The sequence below is a fragment of the Canis lupus genome, chromosome 5 (assembly GCF_048164855.1).
Source record: "Canis lupus baileyi chromosome 5, mCanLup2.hap1, whole genome shotgun sequence".
NCBI lineage: Eukaryota > Metazoa > Chordata > Mammalia > Carnivora > Canidae > Canis > Canis lupus.
Window position 1 is genome coordinate 22,040,196 of NC_132842.1, and position 21,068 is coordinate 22,061,263.

General features: G+C 46.1%; 1 protein-coding gene and 1 long non-coding RNA gene across 4 annotated transcripts in view; both read left to right on the plus strand.

The window, feature by feature from the left end:
* FAM171A1 (family with sequence similarity 171 member A1) overlaps positions 1–21,049 on the plus strand; it is a 131,993-nt gene extending 110,944 nt beyond the window's left edge. For all 3 annotated transcript variants that reach the window (XM_072825693.1, XM_072825694.1, XM_072825692.1), the window contains 3 exons: positions 14,130–14,246; positions 17,284–17,398; positions 18,031–21,049. In XM_072825693.1, coding sequence (XP_072681794.1) covers positions 14,130–14,246; positions 17,284–17,398; positions 18,031–19,732 — 1,934 coding nt within the window. In that variant the 3' untranslated portion in view covers positions 19,733–21,049. The remainder of the gene's footprint in view (positions 1–14,129; positions 14,247–17,283; positions 17,399–18,030) is intronic.
* LOC140633333 (uncharacterized) lies at positions 3,109–10,061 on the plus strand. Its single transcript, XR_012030958.1, has 2 exons — positions 3,109–6,810; positions 8,277–10,061. It is a non-coding gene; the product is annotated as an uncharacterized lncRNA (long non-coding RNA).
* Positions 21,050–21,068: the final 19 nt, after the last annotated feature.

Sequence of the window (21,068 nt, forward strand, 5' to 3'; positions counted from 1 at the left end):
TATCATTATTATAATCATCACTGCTAGGATGCAGCCCATATTTAGTTTGTGAATTTTTGGTGAAGCATGATGTAAAAAAGGACAGGTATGGTGAAGTCCTGGCATCTTTAAATTTAATATCCATTCTCAGCCAAGGCTGCCGAGTGGCTCTTAGGCAGGTATCCGGTTTGATTGGTTGGTTCCCTTGTTCCATATTTATACCGGTTGCTCCATGTTTTGACTGTCATTGCTGTTTCCCTTTTCAAATAGCTGTTAAAGTTCAAAGTAGGTTTTAATCTGAGCAAAGCAGGCACATAAGTCCCCTGGTGGGCTGAGCAAGTGTTTGCCCGGTGTCTGAACTCCAGACCAGCCCTGCTCTGCCTTCCCACAACTCCACACCCTTGGTCTTTACAGCATCCCATGTTGTCCTCACAATGCTGAGGAGGAGGACTTGGGGTGGATGAAGATCCCAATGTCCAGGCTTTCCAGAGTCAGACTGCAAGTTTTTCAAACTGGAACCTGTTGACCCAAAGAGCTTCTTTGGTGTATGGGAATTATCCAGAAGGATTTTAAAATCTGAGGTTTGGGGTTTGATAATAATCTTGTAAAACTTGGGATGCCTGAGTGGCTCAGTCAGTTAAGCATCTGCCTTCGGCTCAGGTCATGATCTCGGGGTCCTGGGATCAAGCCCCGCATCGGGCTCCCTGCTTAGTCGGGGGGAGTCTGCTTCTCCCTCTGCCTTGTGCACCTCCCCCCACTTGTGCTCGCTCTCTCTCTCTTTCCCTTTCTCAAATAAATAAATAAAATCTTTTTGAAAAATCTTAGAAAACTTAACATGAAAATATTCAGCAGCATCAAGATTTGATACAGAATTTAAAGTCACCAGATACTCTCATTGCCTGAATATACACTTAGGAATAGACTATTATTGGATAGAATAGAATCTCAGAGAGAGAACTGAACTGGGGTGGGTTGCTGTCGTTTGTCAAGGATCCCCACTGTGTTAAGCAAAAGTATGATCAAAGTATGTTTAAAGAGGAAAATTTCTTGGCAAGTTCAGCCAGAAAGAAGGTAACAAGAGAACGAAATCTTAGGCACACCAGGCTCAAAAGAAGCCTCACCCTACGTCTCTATCATGTTTATGTTGCAAGTGATGAGTGCCCTAGAGTCATCAGATACTACATTATGTTGCTGGGTTTTATTTTAATTTTATTTTGAAATTGGATAGTCTTTTCTCTGTTTCTTCTTTAAACTTGTTTTGGTTTCAAACTTTTGTACGAGCTACACTCTTTTATATTAAGATATTTTTAACACATAATGACTTTTTAAATAAGTTGAACACATTGCACAAGGATTTTGTTTCCATTCTAAATTAATTTTGTGCATTAATCAGGTCTGGAAATCATCAGAAGGAAAGATAGTCCTGGCCTGGTGTCTATTTTAGGCAAAGCTTCATCAACACTCCAGATTTAATCTTGGAAATATGTGCATTACTGAGAAAACCTTTTAAATAGGTCATTTTATCTCTTGACATTTTTTTTAAGATTTACTTATTTGAGAGAGAGAGAGAGAGAGAGCACGAGCAGGAGGGGCAGAGAGAGAGAGAGGCAGAGAGAATCCCAAACAGACACCGAGCTGAGTGCAGAGCCCAACTCAGGGCTCGATCCCGTGGTCCTGAGCTGAAACTGAGAGTCAGACACTTCACCTACTGTGCCACTCAGGCGCCCCCATTTTATGTTTTGGAATAAAATCCTACCTCTTAGTCACTCTGCCCTTCAAGCAGTACCAACCTTAGACTGAGCAAGAATGACGGCTGCTCTGACCCCCCCACCCCACTTTAGAGGACCTCACTCTGATCCTCATCCAGCTGTGCCCTCTCCTCATGGGATAAGCATCCACTGACCCAAAGGGATGTGGTCAACTAGAATCTGAGACTCCTTTCTAGAACACCCTCCTGATACTCTAGACTCCAGGGTCCCCTGCCCACACAGGCCTAAAGTGGTTTCCAGGTGCTCTACCCCCAAGGCCTTCTCCCAAGGGCAGACCTCTCCACCCATATACATGGGCCATGTGCATACCCTTAGGCCAAAAGGGTGGCCAAGGAGTGACTGCTGTTTGGGTCATGAACTTGGACATGGAGTAGGGATCCACATCCATGTGCACGAGGGTTGGGGAGTGAGTTGAGAAGGGATATGGGTCTCAGACCAACTCTCCTCCTGCCATTTGTCCCGGCATGTACTCTGAAGCATGTAAGAATTCCACGTTGAATCCTAGACTTTAAGTTCTATAAAATGATGGCTGAGAGGGTAGGACATCTTCCTATGTTGATTCTTTTTGGCCCTTGTCTGGAGTCACTCCATTCAAATTCTTTGTGTTTACACACGTACACATGCCTATATGGAACACACACACACAGCAAACCCAGCCTACGCAGAATGCACTCCATTCAAGGTATCCACAGAAGCACCCTTGCTTGTTCTGCAGCATGACAAGTGGACGCAGTTGTACCTGGCAGCCCAGGCATCTCCAATGTGCAATTCGAAGTTGTGCCTAAATTGTAGGGAAAGAAAAAATAGGATCATGTGGGGAACACTCTCTTCCCCCTACTCATTCTCAGCTGAGCTTATCCATTCGCAAAGCAGGCATTGCTATAAACCAACATTTTTCATCACTGTTCTCAGAGCAGCCGTGGAGGTTGAGAGCTACCATCTTTCTTAGAAAGACGCCAAAACTTGGTACATGCACAGCATCCCAGGGAACACAGGAGACACACAAAAACATGCTTTCCCTCAGACTTCAGGTCCCTTCCTTTTTTAGTGCATCAGATTTTTGTGCATTCCTGCCCCTATGCCAAGACTTGATGTGGCTTAATAGTATAATGGGCTAAATCTGGGAATGCAAAACAGCCCAATCCCAGGTGTGTTTGATTTGGCCCATACAGTTGGTTTGGGGGCAGTTGTTTGTTTACTGTGTTTTAATTTACTGCCAACATTTAAAAATGAAAGATTGTCATTGGAGTTCTTTTCTTGGCTTCTCTTTTCTTAGAATTAAACAGTTCATTCATTCCAGCATATATTTATCGAACAGCTTCTTTGCGCCATACTTCTTACTCCACTGTTGGCTCTTGGGATAAAGCAATGACAAAACAAGTCCAGGAAGGACCCTATGGTTATGAAGCTTTTGTTCTAAATGAAGGAGACAGAAAGTGAGCCAGTTTGCTTCATAAGGCCTAAGTACCGTAAGACTGTTGGGTAGAGTGATGTCAGAGAGAATGATTGGCTGACCAGAGCCTTTGGAGAAGTGACATTAGAGCTGAGATCCTCTAGACCCCTAAGAGACTCATGGGAATATCTTGGGGGCCGAACATTCCAGACAGAAAACACTCAATAGTCAATGCAGAGGTCTTAAGGTTGGGATCGATTTGGCCACATTTGCAGTAGCCAGTTGCATGAGCAGCACTGCCCCTTCAAGCAAGGGCACGACAGCATCTGTAGGCATTTGAGTTTGCCAGCTCCTGCCTGGTAGTCTGACAAGTGACTGGGTTATTTTTTAAGTATTAGTTGAAATATTTCTGAAGTTGTTTCAAGCACTGGCTTCCCAGGTGATGCGCCCTGGCAACATGTTAGGAAATGGCATCAGGATTTTGTGAAAGAATCGCTATCCCCACAAAGGTGCCAGTAAGTTAGAGCTTTGCTACTCAAAATGTGGTCCAGAGATGGGGAGCTTGTTGGAACCTCAGACCCACTAAATCAGAATCTGCATTTTGACAAGATCTCCATTGTAATAGGCTCTTCAGCAAGCACTGGTTTGGAACATCTTTCCGTATTCCATACAGATGTTGTCAACTCTGTTGTGCTCCCCTCATTGTGCAGAAGTTTTCTAATGCTGAGAATTAGTGGCTGTGCCTCCCACAGTCCTGGTCAGCTCCCTCCACCCAGTCCCTTCGGACTTATAATTGCAAGAGGGATATTGGACTTCGTGTGTAATGAACAAAATTCCTCTCCATATGGGCCTAATTAGCCTGTACTCTATTGACATACAGTATCAGAATAGAAATAGCGACTTTCTAGAAATTTATATATACCTATTATAAATCCAAAATTTTCTCATTAAATTTTATTAATTCTATGATGTATCCTAATACTTCTGACTACCTATTTAAGTCCTATGCTTTCTCTAACTTTGCCAGAATCTTTATGGTTTCCCATTACTCTTTCTAAACCTTGGTACAATAAGGTTTCTGATGGCTCATCTACAGCTTAAAGGAAAAAAAAAAAAAAAAAAGAAGAGTCACTTACTTGGATTAAAGTTATTTTTAAGAACCTACTTCTCAAAAATTTGCCTAAAAATACCCAGGGAACATGTTGTAGCTGAATACAGATTCATTTCTTGTTTCAATTTCTAATAATTCAGCATATCTCTGATTTTATGCTTCAAACAAAAGGTCATTGGTTGTAATGAGTTGCCCTTAATTTTATTATTTAAATCAGCCCTGAATTGTACTTGCCCGAAGCCATAAGAATCCAACCATCTATACTAAACTTTTGCTCTTCCATTCAATTGCTTTCAACAAGAATGGTTGAATAATTGACACCAGGTAAATACTTTGCTATGTAATTAACAAGAAATGTTTCCCCCTCACAGATTTCATGGAAAAATAATTCCAAAGAAGGAAGCGTAGCTACTCAAAGGCATGGACTTGAATTTGGGGGAAAACACGAAGGCTACCCCACAATGGCATCAAAGTAGAAATTGTCGCTGTTTCTGCTAGGGCTTAGGGTGATAAATGTGACTTAGGGCTGATGGAGTCCTATGTTCTGATTTTAGTGAGGGGTCCTGGCACAGATTTGTTAGAGCACGCAGAAAAATAGACTTTGGCCTTGATACTTGTGTATGCACAGCTGACAGAAAAGTATAGAAGAAGTTATACCCTTTGATAATGCAAATGAAAGCCCTGAAAAGTAAGTCATCTAGATTCTAGAGAAATCCAGCATATTCAGGAAGTAAGAGAGACTCTGTGATTAAAACTAGCGATGAGAGGGGCGCCTGGGTGCCTCAGTAGGTTAAGCATCTGCATGACTTGGGTCGTTATCTTATGGTCCTGGGATGGAGCCCCACATTGTGCATCACTTCAAGCTCTGTGTTCAGCGGGGAATCTGCTTCTTCCTCTCCCTCTACTCGTGCATGGACTCTCTCTTTCTCTCTCTAAAATAAATAAATACAATCTAAAAAAAAAATAGTGATAAGCAGTAGCAGCACTTGTCTACTTCTTAAGAAATTGGTTCTCAAGAAAAAAAAAAAAAAAGAAAGATTGTTCTCAGAAGAGCCAGTGCCCACACTGTGCTAATTACTGAGCAAGAGTCGCTAGAGCTAGAGTGAGGAGATGGTTACTGGCTGTGGCCAGAGCTGAGAGGCAAGCCAGCCGTGTGTTCCTACCAGCAAGTTCATGTCTAGATCACACATGTGTGTGTCCCACCTCTCACCATCCATGTTCCCAAGTATCTCGCAGTAAAAATGTAGGTGTAGGAGTAGAAATAGCTATATTTCACAGTATGGCTCTTCAATACTCACCCTTTGACTGATGGAACTTCTTGGAGATGGGTTTTCTGAGTGGCTGTGGAATTTCTTCATGAGTCCCAGCGTCTAGACCTAGTAGAATTCACTCCAGTTCTCTCACAAGAGAAATGCATCAATTCGAATATGTTAGCTGCACGAAGTAGGACACCCAACTGCAAGTACCTAACTGCTGAGGTATTTATTGGTTACATGACAAAAGCCACATGAACCAGCTCCAAGATTGCTCCCAGGGGTCCGGGACATCGGCCCAGAGGTCCTCTCCTGTGCCATCCTCAGCGTCCCCAGCGTTCACACAGCTAGAAAGTGACAGAGCTGGAATTCACATTCAGGCTTATCTTATGCTGGGGAAGCCGTCCATGCAGTCAGTTGGCCCTTTATAATGCTGGGCTTTTATCTGGCCCGAGTTGCGACGCCTGATGTGGTGACATCTCTCACTGCAGTACAGTGGCTTGTGCCTCTGTGCATTGCCTAAGACCCAAGGTGTCAGCTTCAGCTTGTAATTAAAGTGTGGGTTGTCACTTACAGTTTCCTTTTCAAAATCAGTAGTGCTCCTGATACCGGGGTTTTCTGCTTGTTATCAAATGCTGAGATGAGTTAGCAGGGCCGCTAGAATAGGGACTTAACCGGCAGAATAAATGTGGCAGCCAAGAACAGCAAGGTGCCCTACAGGGCGTATTCAAGTTAGACTTGTGTTATGAGAATTTTTCGTATTTGAGAGTTTTGATAGCCATTTGTTAGGTTTTTATTTAATGCACTTTTCTTTATATTTTGCAAATAAAGGCTGGTTTCATTACTGCTTGGTGACACAGCAAGAAGGTGGCACTCTTGGAGATTGCTAGGAGAGTCCATCAGATCTTACAGACCAGCAGAAGGCATGTCTTTTTCTGCCTGTCAATTACTGTGTGTAATAATCTTTGTGGTTAAGCGTAGCTTCCAAATTGAGAACTCCTGGTGCTTTATGCACCACGAACCTTGCCAGCTGAATACAGAACTGATTCATTTTCCAAAGATTAGGACGACTTCTCAACAAAGTATGTATTCTTGAAAAAAAAAAAAAAAAAAGCCCTAAATCTTTCTGTTGGATAAGGTTTAACTCCAGAAAATTATAATCCAGACAAAAACTGATGTGAGGGAGGATGTGTGGAAGGAAAGAAACACTGAGCTTGGATTCAGAACATCACGGTTAGATAACTGGTTTTGTTCCTCATTCCCTCACACTGCCTGAGGACACGACACTGACACGGTTTTAAGAAGGTGGGTCATCTAGTTGCCGGTGGCAGGCTGCCCTGGGCATGAGAGTAGGGGGTGTTGGTAGCGAGGGAGCAGGGTTGATAACAGCAACATTGATAACAGCATATAGGAAAGGAAGGAGGGAGGAAGGAAGGGAAGGAGGAAGCAGGGGAGAGAGGGAGGGAGGGGGAGGGAGGGAGGGGGAACAAGCATGGTGTGGGAAGCAGTGTCTAATGTAGGAGGAAACAACTACTTTCCTCAGTAGGGACCTGAGGGCATCTATATTTTCGAAGCCAGCATTGTAGTGGATCATGATCATAGCCCCGAGTTATCCTGAAAAATCAAAATTATATTCAATTTCATAAGGCAGGAGTAAATGATACTTTTTAGAGTATTTGTTAAATCTTCCATTTTGAGTTTTGGTGAAGAAAACCCGAGCTGTATAGAAGAAGAGCTTCCAAATCATGTTCCGGAGATGTCCTTGGGGTCGCTGTGGCGGCCAGGTTTGGGGGTGGGGAGGTATTCTCTTCAACTTCATGCAGAGAAGCTGATCTTTAATCTTTTTTATATATTAATTTCTGCTTAAGATTTCATTAAAGGGAGAGCGTTCAAATGCTTTAGGAAAGGATTTGAGGGGCCCCTGGGGGGCTCAGTGGTTGAGCATCTGCCTTTGGCTCAGGTCGTGAACCTGGGGTCCTGGAATCGAGTCCCACATCAGGCTCCCTGCAGGGAGCCTGCTTCTCCTGCCTTATGTCTCTGCCTCTCTCTCTGTGTCTCTCATGGATAAATTTAAAAAAGAAGAAAAACACACATATGCAGCTGACAAAGTTTACATTACCACCCTGTCCCAATAGGACAGTTACTTTTTTCTGTTTCATATTAAGGTTTTCCTTAAATGTCTGGCAGTCTTGGCTGTTTGATCAGGTTTAGCAGGATTACAGGGTGTTAGAAGCTGAGCACATCTAAGGAGATCTGGCTGGGAGGTTTCCTTGGGGAAGCCCCACATCAGAAACTTTAAATCTTGGGGCATTTGGGGGGCATTAGTTGAGCATCTGCCTTTGGCTCAGGGCATGATCCCGGAGTCCCGGGATCAAGTCCTGCATCGGGCTCCTTGCAGGGAGCCTACTTCTCCCTCTGCCTCTCTCTCTGTGTGTCTCTCATGAATAAATAAATAAAATATTTTAAAAAGGAAAAAAGAAATAAAAAAGAAAATGATTTGAAAAGTCCTGATCTAGAAATTTCAGTAATGCAGAATTTCTTTCCTTGGTGATGCCAGAGGGGTCCTGTATGACCTTCATGCACACACAGTGCCAGGTAACAGGCGTGCCACAGACCTTGGTCAGAGCACAGGAGCCACCGGCCTGCCCCCTGCAGACCCCTCAGCAGCTGGCCAGCTGCTGGGCACAGTAGCCGCTGGGCCGGAAGGACGTGGGGCCTGCCTGCACCCCTCCGCTAGGTGACCCACCGTGACACTCCGTGCATCCCAGCAGCTGCCTCAACCACCCACCGGTGAGGAGGACCCCGAGAGAGTCTGGCAAGGCCTCCACGGGAAGGGATGGGAGGAGGATAGAAGGAGTCGGCTGGGCCAAGGAGAAGCTGAATCGCAGGCCTGCAGCGGGCCTAAGGATGTAGCCGCGCCGGGCTGCCTGGAGGACGCTGGGGCCTTCTCCACGGCTGGGCCACAGAGGAGACCAGCCTACCCGGGCAGCGCGGAGGTAACGGGCCGGAGCTTGCATCTGTCCACGGGCAGGTGCGAGCCCGGCCTGGAGGAGAGGGACCCCCAGCCCTGGCCCCCTGGCCGCGTGCTGTGCCCAGCGAGGCTTACCCAGCAGAAGAGACTTCACAGAGGTGTGTTTGTCCTGCGGGCCGGCCCCCCCAGTGACGCCCCCTGGCTCCAGCTCCCTAATGGGGAGCACAGGATCAATTCTCTTGGTGTGCGCTGGCTCCTCAGGTGGGGAAGTCGCCCTCATCCCGCCGCACCAGGCTCTCCCTAATGAGAAGCATATGTCCTTGCACACAATTCATTAATTCTCCTATTCCCCGTAGCCTCTTTCCTCCCACAGAACGCGGAAAGCTTGGAAATGGCTTTTGCCAATAACAGCATGACTGTTTGAATCCTGAGATAGTGTCACCCTTGATTCACTGAAGATGTGTGCATTTTGCAGAAAACTTAGGCCAAAATAAATGCCTCTTTCCCGGCTGGCTTTGTTCCCTTCAGTCTGAATTTTACCCACACTTCTGTAAGGAGCTCTTTCCTGACAACCACACCCAGCTTTTCACAGAAGGTCATCTGCTAGTTTTGGGGTTGCATGTCGAACCTGCAGTCATTCTCAAATACTATTGAGCTCCTATGCCAAGGATATTTCTTGGTGCTGGGAAGAAGATGAAAGGAAGATAGGACCCGGGCCCCAACTCCTGGAGCCTACAGGCAGAGAGAGGAGGCAAGAGGTCTGCCAACACGTTAGCCACTGACGTAACGTCTTTTCTGGAAAAGTAACACAGTGACATGCCCTAGGAGTGCCGAGGCATGGGGAGATCCTGGAGTTCTGGAGACACTCAAGATGAGCACATGACGGGACTTGAATCTTGAAAGATTCTTGAAAGAAGTAGGTTTTTGGAAGAGAGAAGCAGCGTGGGAGAGGAGAGCACCAGTGGCCCTGCAAAGCCACAGACTTAGGTCAAATGTACACTGTGTGAGCGGATGTTCGAGAAGCTGAGGGTCTGAGGGAGGTGCTAGAGGGCACAGGTGGGGACAGGAGCTCTGAGAGCACCGTGCCTCCACTTCCAGGGCCCATTTTTTTCTTTTTTTAAATTAAGCTTATTATTTTAATTCCAGCTGGTTAACATCCAGTGTTATCTTAGTTTCAAGTATGCAACGTAGTGACTCAACAATTCTCTATGTTACCCAGTGGTCATCCTGATAAGTGTACTTTTAATCCCCTTTATCTGTTTTACCCATCGCCCCCACCCACCGCCCCTCTGGTGACCAGCAGTTTGTTCACTATAATTAAGAGTCTGTTTCTTGATTTGTGTCTCTCTTTCTTCTTTTTTTCCTTTGCTCATTTGTTTGGTTTCTTAAATTCCACGTATGAGTGAAATCATATGGTATTTGTCTTTCTCTGGTTTATTTCACTTCCCATTATACGCTCTAGCTCCATCCGTGTCAGTGCAAATGGCAAGGTTTCATTCTTTTTGTGACTAATATTCCATTGTAGATAGATTTACACCATCTGCTTTATCCACTCATCTATCAATAAACACTTGGGCTGTTTGCATGATTTGGCCACTGTAAATAATGCTGCAATAAACATGGGGGTGAATGTATCCCTTTGAATTAGTGTTTTTTAGGGGGTAAATACCCAGTAGTGCAATTACTGGATCACAGAGTAGTTCTATTTTTGACTTTTTAAGGAACCTTCATACCATTTGTAATGGCATCCAAAGCCCTTCCCAGCCCTTCCCAGGCAGACAGTAGACTCCTTTCCAGCCTGTCCCTCCCTGCCTCCATCGCATCCCCAGGCATCTTCCAAGCTGCGCTTCCCTTGCCTTCCTGCACACCTCTTCCTCCTCCTCTTCCTCCTGGTGTCCTCTCCTCCCCCAGCCCCAGCTGCTGGTTCTTCAAAACCTGACTCATCCAGAAGCCTCCTCCGCCCTCCCTGTCCTCCCAAAGCAGGCGTGCAAAGCAGCGGCCCATTCGCCAGTCACTGGCCTTTCTGGCTCCTGCTGGCACCACCGCCACCGCTGCCGAGCTGGGACCCTCCAGGCTGGCCGGGGAGGACGTATTAGCTGGGGAGTGAGAGTGGGGGGCTCCATTCACCAGGCCGCCACTGTTTGGCTGGGAGATATTTTAGAAGTGTTTTTCTAGGGACACCTGGGTGGCTCAGCAGTTGAGCATCTGCCTTTGGCTCAGGGCATGATCCTGGAGTCCCAGGATCGAGTCCCGCATCGGGCTCCCTGCATGGAGCCTGCTTCTCCCTCTGCCTGTCTCTGCATCTCTCTGTGTGTCTCTTGTGAATAAATAAATAAAATCTTAAAAAACAAAACAAAACAAAAAAGTAAGTGTTTTTCCAGTCGATGTGCTTGTGTTGTAGAAGGCGGAGGCAACTTAGCAAGTTAGGTTTGAATGAACAGCAATTAGGACCCATGAGCTCCAGGTCTTTCTGTCTGGGTCCCTTCAGCCTTAACCTGGTATCCACTGAGTTTGCAGAGCGTTGACTCAAGAATCCACCCTGGGAAAAACTGCAAACCAAAGAGTGCATGCCACCCTCCTAGCCGAGGTGGAGACCCTGGCAGGGCTGCGTTGGGGGAGAGCGCCAGGGGGCACGGGGTGGGGTGTGGAAGTCGGGGACCTCCGGCATGGGATCCCCAAGCAGAAAACCAGAAACGGCCGCCAACACTCAGCCCTCTACCTTTAGGGAAGCTTTCTTCCCAAACCTGGAAAGCCTTAGCCAGCGCCAAAGTTCCCGTGTTTCCATTTCCTCGGGGAGCTCTCGTTAAAAAACAAAATTCAGTGGCGCAAACTTGAAGATCTAATTGGCTTTATTAAATGATTCATGAATTGGGCAGCATCCCATCTAGCAAGGAGAGGGGAGGAGCCCTGCTGAGCTGAACAGGAGAAAGGCTTTTAAAGACCGAGAGGGCATCAATCAAAGAAGGAAGGACTTTAAAAAAGAAGAAGGACTTTATTAGCAAGAAATGCACTGTTGAGGCAAGGTTGCCCCCCTAAGGGGAGCAGCAGGGGTCTATCAGGAGCTTCCCTGGTATTGACCAGGAAATTCTGGGTTGACTGGTTCAAGGTTACATACCTGCAGAGTTGCAAGTACAGTTAGGTTAGGTATGAAGCCTTGGTTTACGGGCTTGGGGCCCTATCTTAAGTGAAGCCATTGTCGGCCTGCCTTGTGTTTCTAACGCTCCACAGGACTGAGTGATGCTCCGAGTAGCTCAATCATCTCCGGGTTGGTGTTTTTCAGCAAATTAATCTGAATCAGGCCTCCTTGTTCTCATACTCATTTGAGAGACTTCCTAGTTTGTGTTCTCGCCTAATGTGAATGGCAATCCTCTCCAGCCACGATTCAGCCTGTTGCACGGGAAAGTCTGACCCTGCCAGGTGCCGGCTGACACCTAGCCTCTCCTGCAGTCCTCCTTTGTTTGCCTTCTGAACTGAGGAGGAGGTGAGCGAGATTGGAGGCTTTGCCACAGGCACCTTTCCACCCACCCACCGCATTTGAATGTTGCTATGGCAACTGATAGGCCCTAGCCACAGCACCAAGTACTGTCTCTTGGGTGGGGAGAAGTGTCCAGTGTTGCCATCTCCTAGGAAAGGCAAGGATCTGGAGACCAGAGGGGAGAAGTGGTTGGGGCAGGTTTGGTGCATTTAGGCCTGGAAGGGACACGGTTGCACCTGTGGCCATTTCAGGTAGTGGGAGATTATCGGAGCAGGCTGCCTGGGCATTGAGGTGGGAACCTGGTGGGCTGGGGTGGGGGGCCCTGCTGCAGGGCTCCACCAGCCCTCTCCCTTGCCTGATGCCGCTAGCCACCATCACGGGCTTCCAAGCAACATTCTCTGCCGGTGAGACAGGTATCAGCCAAACGACCTTGGACATCGGGTCTGTATCTAGAAAACTTAAGAAGGGAGAAAGTCATCAAACGTTGGGAAGGTTTATAGGAGATTCAGCAGGAAGGGGATCCCTGGGTGGCGCAGCGGTTTGGCGCCTGCCTTTGGCCCAGGGCGCGATCCTGGAGACCCGGGATCGAATCCCACGTCGGGCTCCCGGTGCATGGAGCCTGCTTCTCCCTCTGCCTGTGTCTCTGCCTCTCTTTCTCTCTCTCTCTCTCTGTGACTATCATAAATAAATAAAAAATTAAAAAAAAAAAAAAAAGGAGATTCAGCAGGGTAGATCAGAAGAAATAGCACTGGCCCTGAGGATGGACAGACAGTCTGTTCTGTACCCCGAGGGACCTTAGAAGAGTTCCATACCACCCCAGTCTCCAGTGTCCTCATCCGAAAGGAGAAAATAAGTCCTATTCTGTATAGAGTTGCTGTGGGGTTATAGACAATGCATATAAAACATATCTGTTATGATCGGCCTGTATGTAGTAGGTGCACATTAATGTTAAATACTTATTAATAATTGAAAGCAGCACAGCGTTACAGCACAGCACAGGACATACCGGTGTTTCCCAGCACTGGAATCAACTGGAAGCTTTTTAAAATGCTCATCTAAGAGGGAACACCTGGGTGGCTCAGCGGTTGAGCGTCTGCCTTTAGCTCAGGGCATGATCCTGGGGTCCAGGATCAAGTCCCACATCGGGCTCCCTGCATGGAGCCTGCTTCTCCCTCTGCCTGTGTCTCTGTCTCTCTTTCTCTCTCTCTCATGAATAAATAAATAAAATATTTAAAAAAAAACAAAAACAAAAACCTAAGGGGCGCCAGGGTGGCTCGGTCAGTTGAGTGTCCAACTCTTCATTTTGGCTCAGGTCATGATCTCAGGGTGGTGAGATCAAGCCCCAGGTCAGGCTCTGCACTCAGCAGGAAGTCTGCTGGGATTCTGACCTGCTCCCCCCCTCCCACCACACATGCTCGCTCTGTCTCTCTCAAAATAAATAAGATCTTTAAAAAAATAAAATACTCACCTAAACCAGGTTTACTGGGTTAGAATTTGCAAAAATGAGACCAAGAAATCTATATGTATTTTTTTAAACTTCCCTAAGTAATTCTGATGTAACCAGTGTGTAATTTTGGATAGGAAATTTGCTTATTTTCTTGAGATTGAAGAATATAAACAGTGCTAGATTCCCCCCTCCTCCTTTTTTCTACTCCCACCAGCCCTTGTCTTGCCACCTTCATTCTACTTCTAAACTCCAAAGCTTTCTGTTAGAATTATCTGTGTTTGGAAGCAGGGATGTCTGAGAAAGTGGTTGAAAGTAATTTAATCAGAATGGTGAAGGAAAAACTAAAGTTTCCGTCTTCCCTGAAAATAGTTGAAAAGAGGGGCACCTGGATGGCTCAGTCTGTTAGGCATCTGCCTTCAGCTCAGGTCATGATCCCAGGGTTCTGGGATCGAGTCCCGCATGGGCTCCCAGCTCAGCAAGGAATCTGCCTCTCCCTCTGTCCCTCCCCCCACTTGTGCTCTCCCCGTCTGTCTCAAGTAAATAAATAAAATCTTGAAAAAAAAATTGAAAAGAATCTACAGAAAGCTTATGCCATCCCTTGATGACATTTGGACTGTCTTGGCTACCTGATGGGTTACAAACGTGACGTTTAAGGTTATTGGTACAATATGTGTAAGCCTAAAATAGGAGTTTAGTGTGTGTACAGCTGAAGTTTTCTCTGCATCCCACAGGAACGTGGCTGAAGAGCGGTCTAGGCCTTGTGCACCAGGAAGGTAGTCAGCGGACGTGGACATACATTGCCCCCCAGTTGGGGTACTGGGTGGCAGCCATGTCTCCTCCCAACCCAGGTAACATGAAGCCAATACCCGTGGTGGTGGGCATTGGGTTTTTTTTGTTGTTTTTTTTTTTGAGGGTTCCAGCTAAGTATGCTTTTGAAAATTACATCAGGAGGGAGATCACATCTTACTCAGAAATGGTTGAAAAAGGCACTTGGCTGGCCCAGTTGGCGGAGCATGTGACCCTTGATCTCCGGATCACGAATTCAAGCCCCACACATTGGGCAGAGCGATTACTTTTTAAAAAGTTGAAAGTCTGAAAATCAAATGAGAACTAAGGTATTTTGTGGGGGTGGGGGAGTTCTGGTTGCAACTCTCCCATCTAGAATAAGCATAATGCACAGAACATACTCCTGTCTAGTCTCTGTTTTGCTCAGACAGCTGCCATAGGGAATTCCTCATCTGAAGCCCACAGAGGCGGTTTAGACCTCCTCCCTAATTCCAGAAACAGCTGTGGCCTGTTGTAAGAACATGTGGGGAAGGGCACTCCTCAGAATGGCCAGCAGTCACCGTTGGAGCCTTCTTGGGGCAAAAAGCTTGATTTGGCATTTCCTAAAGGCCTAAAAACAATCCAGTTGAAAACAATCCAGTTGCTTTGTGTCCTAGAGTAGTATCCATTTCCATTTAGGGTATGTGCATTAACTCATATTTTTTAAAGTGTGACTAAAAAAAACAATTTTTTGACCTATATGCCCACAGTTATCCCAATGAATATTCTAGAATTGTTTCTTAAAATAGTCATCTTTGGAGAATTCTTTCCAGTGATGGCTTCTGTTGCTCAGAATGACTTTAGAGTCTGTATCACTTGGACTGCCTTCCCTAGTGAAACATTTCATTGGTGGCAAATCTTTATGCTCAGAGGGTCCCTTTGATTTTTCTTTAGACATATCTAAAAGTCATGCACAGCCAAGACTGGTGAATAAAGTAGGTATTCGGGCTAGGTCAAAATGTGCAATGATGAAGTGTCTCCCATGATGAAGGAGTCCAAAATATCTTAGCAGTGGAATTATTGCTGGAATGAACACTCAGACTCCCAAAGTAACTGATTTGTTGGAGGTGTTGAAAAATCTGTCCCATTTACTTTATGTTCCTGTACTGAGAAAATGTCCATTTCATTTCTGTGTTTTAAGCATCTGCATTTCCCTTTGTGATAGTATTCTTGTAGCAGGAGAGGTGTGAACCAGGCACAGAAATGCTTCAGTCTCCAAATCTGAAATATCTAGGATATGACTAAGAGGAAGGAAGGAAAGAAAATAAATTCCTAAATTACCCAAGAAGAGGCCACAAAGCCCATACATTACAGTTAACTTTCATTTGAGATCTATTTCAGACAACTGTGGTGTTCAGTTTGTCCATCACACCACCGATTAATAGATACTTTGAAAAGAGGGGAGAAAGAACTGCTTGCTGTAGGTCCACCAACCCTTCCTAGCAATGAAGGAAGAGACAAAAATCTATAAAAAGCATACATAACAGCCCCTGGTGGCATTTAATGTAAAAACACATATAATAGTAACCTTACAGCCATCCCTCTTATTAAAACAAATTACAGTGAGGCTGTGCCTTCATGAGCCCAAAACCAACAGGAAAATAATTAGGGCTTTTTCTTTCATTCTCCAGTTAAGAAGGAAATTAAGTACGGCTGTGAATTTTCTAGAGACTTCCATTGGCAGAAGTTAAGATAATAACATGTTTTAAGTACTTAAAGGATTGAGCTTGAGTTCTTTGGGAATGATTTTTATGTGTACATTGGATTTCTTGGTGGCTCCTGCCAGGGCATTGCCATGTCTCTGGGGGTCATCTCCAGGGGGAAAAAAAATGTTTCTCTGAACGATTAAGACAGTATATAGTTGTAAATTATTTTTCCGACTTGTGTTCATATTAACTCCACTTACCCCATTGAAGTGAATTATGTTTGGGAGAGAATAGTGGTACCTTTTGAACTTAAGTAATGTCACTATTTTCAAAAATTTGTACACCTCCTTGGGTTTATCTAGCTCTGTAATGGTCTCCTTCCAAAGATTTTTGAAGGAATCTATCCCTTAAGATATCAAGAATCAGTAAGTAAATGGGTGTTTATGGTGCACAGTGATCATAACCATACTGATCTGGAAAATATAATGAAAAATATATTGAAAAACCACATAATAAAAAACCACATTCCTTCCTTCCCATCTATGGATGAACTGCCTGAGTGCCTGGACACCAATATGTCTCTCAAATATTAGAACTTGGGAAGGTTTTCATTGTTGCTGTCGATCTGTTGTCAATGCCATTAAGATAGATTCTTACTGTTATTTATTGAACATAAAGAGTAAGTTAAACTCCCTTTTGGGATTCTTTATAACGTAAATTAAGAAGAAAATATGTTTATCTCTGGTTCCTCGTCTGTAAATTCCGAAGAGCTCAGTGGCCACGTCAGGTTAGCCATTTTGAAAAGGCACTGTAGGGGAAAATTTTATTTTTAAAAATGGAAGGCATTTTAGAAACACTTGACAACCCATAATAAGCTGTAGATTTTTTTTTTAAGTCACAGCCGATTTGTTTCATACATTTCAACTGATTCCTTTAGGCAAAGGACCCTCCACGCAGGAATAATTATCCAAGGAGAATGAGAATAAAATCTTGTGATTTTTTTTTTCTCCTGCAGTACAAAATCCCCAGATATTCAGGCCGTCTCTCTAAGCGTCCCACTCATTATATTATCATGCATCCTTTTACTTTTATTAAAAGATCATGTCTTTAGAATGCTGAGCATGCTACCGAATGCGGCTCTCTTCCGGGGCAAGGGGACACCCTTGACACTGCATTTAGGATTTGAGTATTCAGGCTCTCCTGGCCACAGCTGCTCCAGGGATCATCCTGGTAATCCCTTTTCATCGAGTGAAATTATGGTGATCTGTAAGCACGTCATCTAAAGGGTGTTTGCATCTGGTCCCCACTCCCCGCCCCACCCAGGAAGAGTAGGGAAAACATGCTCTCAGATTAGTGTCCCTCTTATCCTAAAAAGGTGTTCTCCAATCTAAAATACCCTTTTCTGACCTTCTAGGTCCCGTTGTCACACAGGACATTACCACGTATCACACGGTGTTTCTTTTGGCCATTTTAGGAGGAATGGCTTTCATACTTTTGGTTTTGCTGTGTCTCCTTTTATATTATTGCAGGTAAAGTTTTACCTTTTGGGCAATATCTTTTTTAATTTGGAATTTCTTGGGCAAGCACTGATATGAAGGCCTTTTTTTTTTTTTTTTTTTTTTTTTTTTTCTTCTTTCTCTCTCTGAATCAAGGTCCTTTTTTTCCTCATGGAAAAAATACCTAAGAACTGAACATTTGTCCTTAAAGTGTGAACAAGTGAACATGATGTGGGGGGCATGCTGTTTTATAAGGTTGCTCAGAAGGGGGGTTTTGTTTGTTTTTTTACTTTTTTTTTTAAGTTTGACAGTGTCACGATTCATTCAGAATATTCCTGAACCCTGATTAAGAGATGATATTCTCAAGGACAAAGCAGAGCTAAAAATCTTATTTTGATGCCTCTGGCTGTTGCATTTCTGAGCATGTTTGTTGTCGACTGTTGGGTGACCGCTTGTGAATGCGGAACTTGGTTGAACATATAACAGCCTGCAGGTGATGCTGTTCTGAATCAAAATAAGGCGGAGGGTGTGGGGGGAGAAGGCCTCTGGTTGCTGGTTAGTTGTTTTGTTTCTTCCTGTGGGAGCTGAGAATTGGGATTTTGCATGGAACTCTACTGCTATGAGATGCTTTAATCTTTGCATTTGGATTTTATCTCTGGTCGCAGGCGGAAGTGCTTGAAACCTCGTCAGCACCACAGAAAACTACAACTTCCGGCAGCCCTGGAGAGTTCCAAAAGGGATCAGTCGACTTCCATGTCTCACATCAACTTGCTGTTTTCTCGTCGGGAGTCCGAGTTCCCTGGCCCGCTGGCGGTCACCAGCCACGGCCGCCCGGACGCCCCAGGGCCCAAGGAGCTGATGAGCGGGGTCCACTTAGAGATGATGTCTTCCAACGGAGAAGTGGACATGCACACCCCCATGCTGAAGCTTTCCTACAGCACCTCGCAAGAATTCAGCTCTCGGGAGGAGCTTCTCTCTCACAAGGAAGAGGACAAAAGCCAAATCTCCTTTGATAACCTGACACCAAGTGGGACGTTGGGAAAAGAGTACCATAAGTCTGTGGAGATTTTCCCCTTGAAGCCCAGGAAATCTGTGGAAAGAGAGGGCTGTGAGTCCCCCGGCAACAGCGAATACAGGAGGAGCTACAACGCCATGCTTTCCCAGCCTTTGTTTGAAAAGCAGGACAGAGACGCTCAGGCCTCTGTGAACCATATTCCCACCGGCAGCAAGCTCACCATTCAGGAACATATGTACCCCGCGCCTTCATCTCCCGAAAAGGAGCAGCTGCTGGACCGCAGGCCCACAGAGTGCATGATGTCGCGATCAGTAGACCACCTGGAGAGACCCACGTCCTTCCCCAGGCCCGGCCAGTTGATCTGCTGTAGTTCGGTTGACCAGGTCAATGACAGCGTTTACAGAAAGGTATTACCTGCCTTGGTCATCCCCGCTCACTACATGAAACTCCCGGGGGACCATACCTATGTGGGCCAGCCCCTGGTCGTTCCGGCTGACCAGCAGCTGGAGATTGAAAGACTGCAGGCTGAGCTCTCCAGTCCCCACGCAGGGATCTTCCCGCACCCCTCCTCTCAGATCCAGGCGCAGCCCCTGTCCTGCCAGGCGATCTCCCAGCAGCACTTGCAGGACGCAGGCACCCGGGAGTGGACGCCGCAAGGTGCGTCCATGTCAGAGTCTCTCTCCATCCCAGCATCCCTGAACGATGCAGCCTTGGCTCAGATGAACAGCGAGGTCCAGCTCCTGACCGAGAAGGCTCTGATGGAACTTGGGGGCGGGAAGCCACTCCCACACCCCCGGGCCTGGTTCGTCTCCCTGGACGGCAGGTCCAACGCGCACGTCAGACATTCGTACATTGATCTCCAAAGAGCTGGGAGGAACGGAAGCAATGATGCCAGCTTGGATTCTGGCGTGGATATGAATGAACCAAAATCTGCCCGGAAGGGAAGAGGAGACCCCTTGTCTCTTGCGCAGAACCACCCAGCTGTCCAGGAGCACCCGCAGAAGGAGCCGAGGGCCGCGGACAGCGCCTCCTACACGCAGCTCGTGTACCTAGACGACATGGACCAAAGCGGCAGTGAGTGTGGCACCACCGTCTGTACCCCGGAGGACAGTGCCCTGCGCTGCTTGCTGGATGGCTCTGGCCGGCGGAGCGGCGGCCAGCTGCCCAGCCTGCAGGAGGAGACGACAAAACGAACTTCGGACGTGCCCCCGGAGCCACTAGCCAGTCCCGAACAGAGGAGATCTGCTCAGGAGGACGACGAAGAGGAGGACGAGGAGGACCAAGGAGAAGACAAGAAGAGCCCGTGGCAGAAACGGGAGGAGAGGCCCCTGATGGCGTTCAACATTAAATGAGCCACCGCAGAGCCACCCGACGGCGGAATAGGATACAGTTGCCAAAAAATTCTTTCTTACCCAAGCGTTGACCTGATTGTGGAAGGCGTCAGACGGCGGCATCCGGGGACGTGGACTTTCACTGCATCACGGTCCACCGTGCCCACGAGAGAAAGGAATTCAAGTTATTACTCAGAATAAGGGATGATGCTAACGGGCGCCTCGCCTCCAGGGAGGTGGCTGACCGCGGCGGCCGAGTGTTGCTCGGCGTCTCGGACGCGTCCACCCCCGCGGAGAAACCACAGGTGATGTTGCTAGGTTCTGCTGATAACCTCGGCTCTCCCTCAGATCCTGGGGGCAGATGAAACTCTTCACATTGCTTGAATCCATTTTATCACGATAAGGCTCCTGTGAAGTTATTATTGAGAAATTAGCTTAGCACTTAGTGTCTCGAGGTATGCATTATCTCAAAGGAAAGCTATGCATCGCTGCTTCGTGCTCTTATTTTGCTTAGGTGTCTTGCGTTGGTTAGGTTTCGTTTCGGGTTTGCTTTTTTTTTTTTTTTAACAACAACAACAAAAAACCCACACGACTTGGTTGTAAAGATTTTATTCATTTTCATCTGTTCTGCTTCTCGGTGGTTTATTTCGGCGTCTCCTTTCGGGAACTCCTGAGTGTCATCTCTTAACATCCAAGCCTTTTAAATGAAATCGTACTGAAGTTTTTATCAGCTGAGAGTCCTTCAAATTCTGGTCCCATTAACTCCAAGTGCCTTTTTTACAGTGACAACAACAGTCCCTCACCTTTCTTCTTCTCCTCCTCCTCCTCCTCTTCCTCCTCCTCCTCTTCTTCTTCTTCTTCTTCTTTTTCTTTCTCAACTCCTTTAATTGAACTGCCTGGATTTTATAAAGTTATTAAATGATACCCCTTTTCTTTAAACTGCATGCTGCCAAGTGCCCGTTTGTGCTCCGAATTCTCATTTCACCGCAGTGTTCTCTCTAGTTCCCATGTGTGGTGTGGATTCTGTTGAGCTAAGATAGACTAGAGGACACTTTAGAGATTCCCCCTTCCTTCCTCCATCCCTTCGGCCACTAGCCACCATTATGGTTTCATTGGCTGTTTGTATATACGGTTATGTATTAACTCGGGAATCCTATGGGCTGATCTTGCTCACCAGACGTGGAGTATGGACTGAGCAAGTGAATGTGACTATTACAGAAATCGTATGTACTATCCAAAAGTGCCAGAATGACTCTTCTGTGCATTCTCCTTACAGAGCTGCTTGGTTATCCAAAAAATGAAAATTCAAAATAAATGCTGAAGAAAAAAAAAAAACTATTTTGTGGTCCTTTTCATT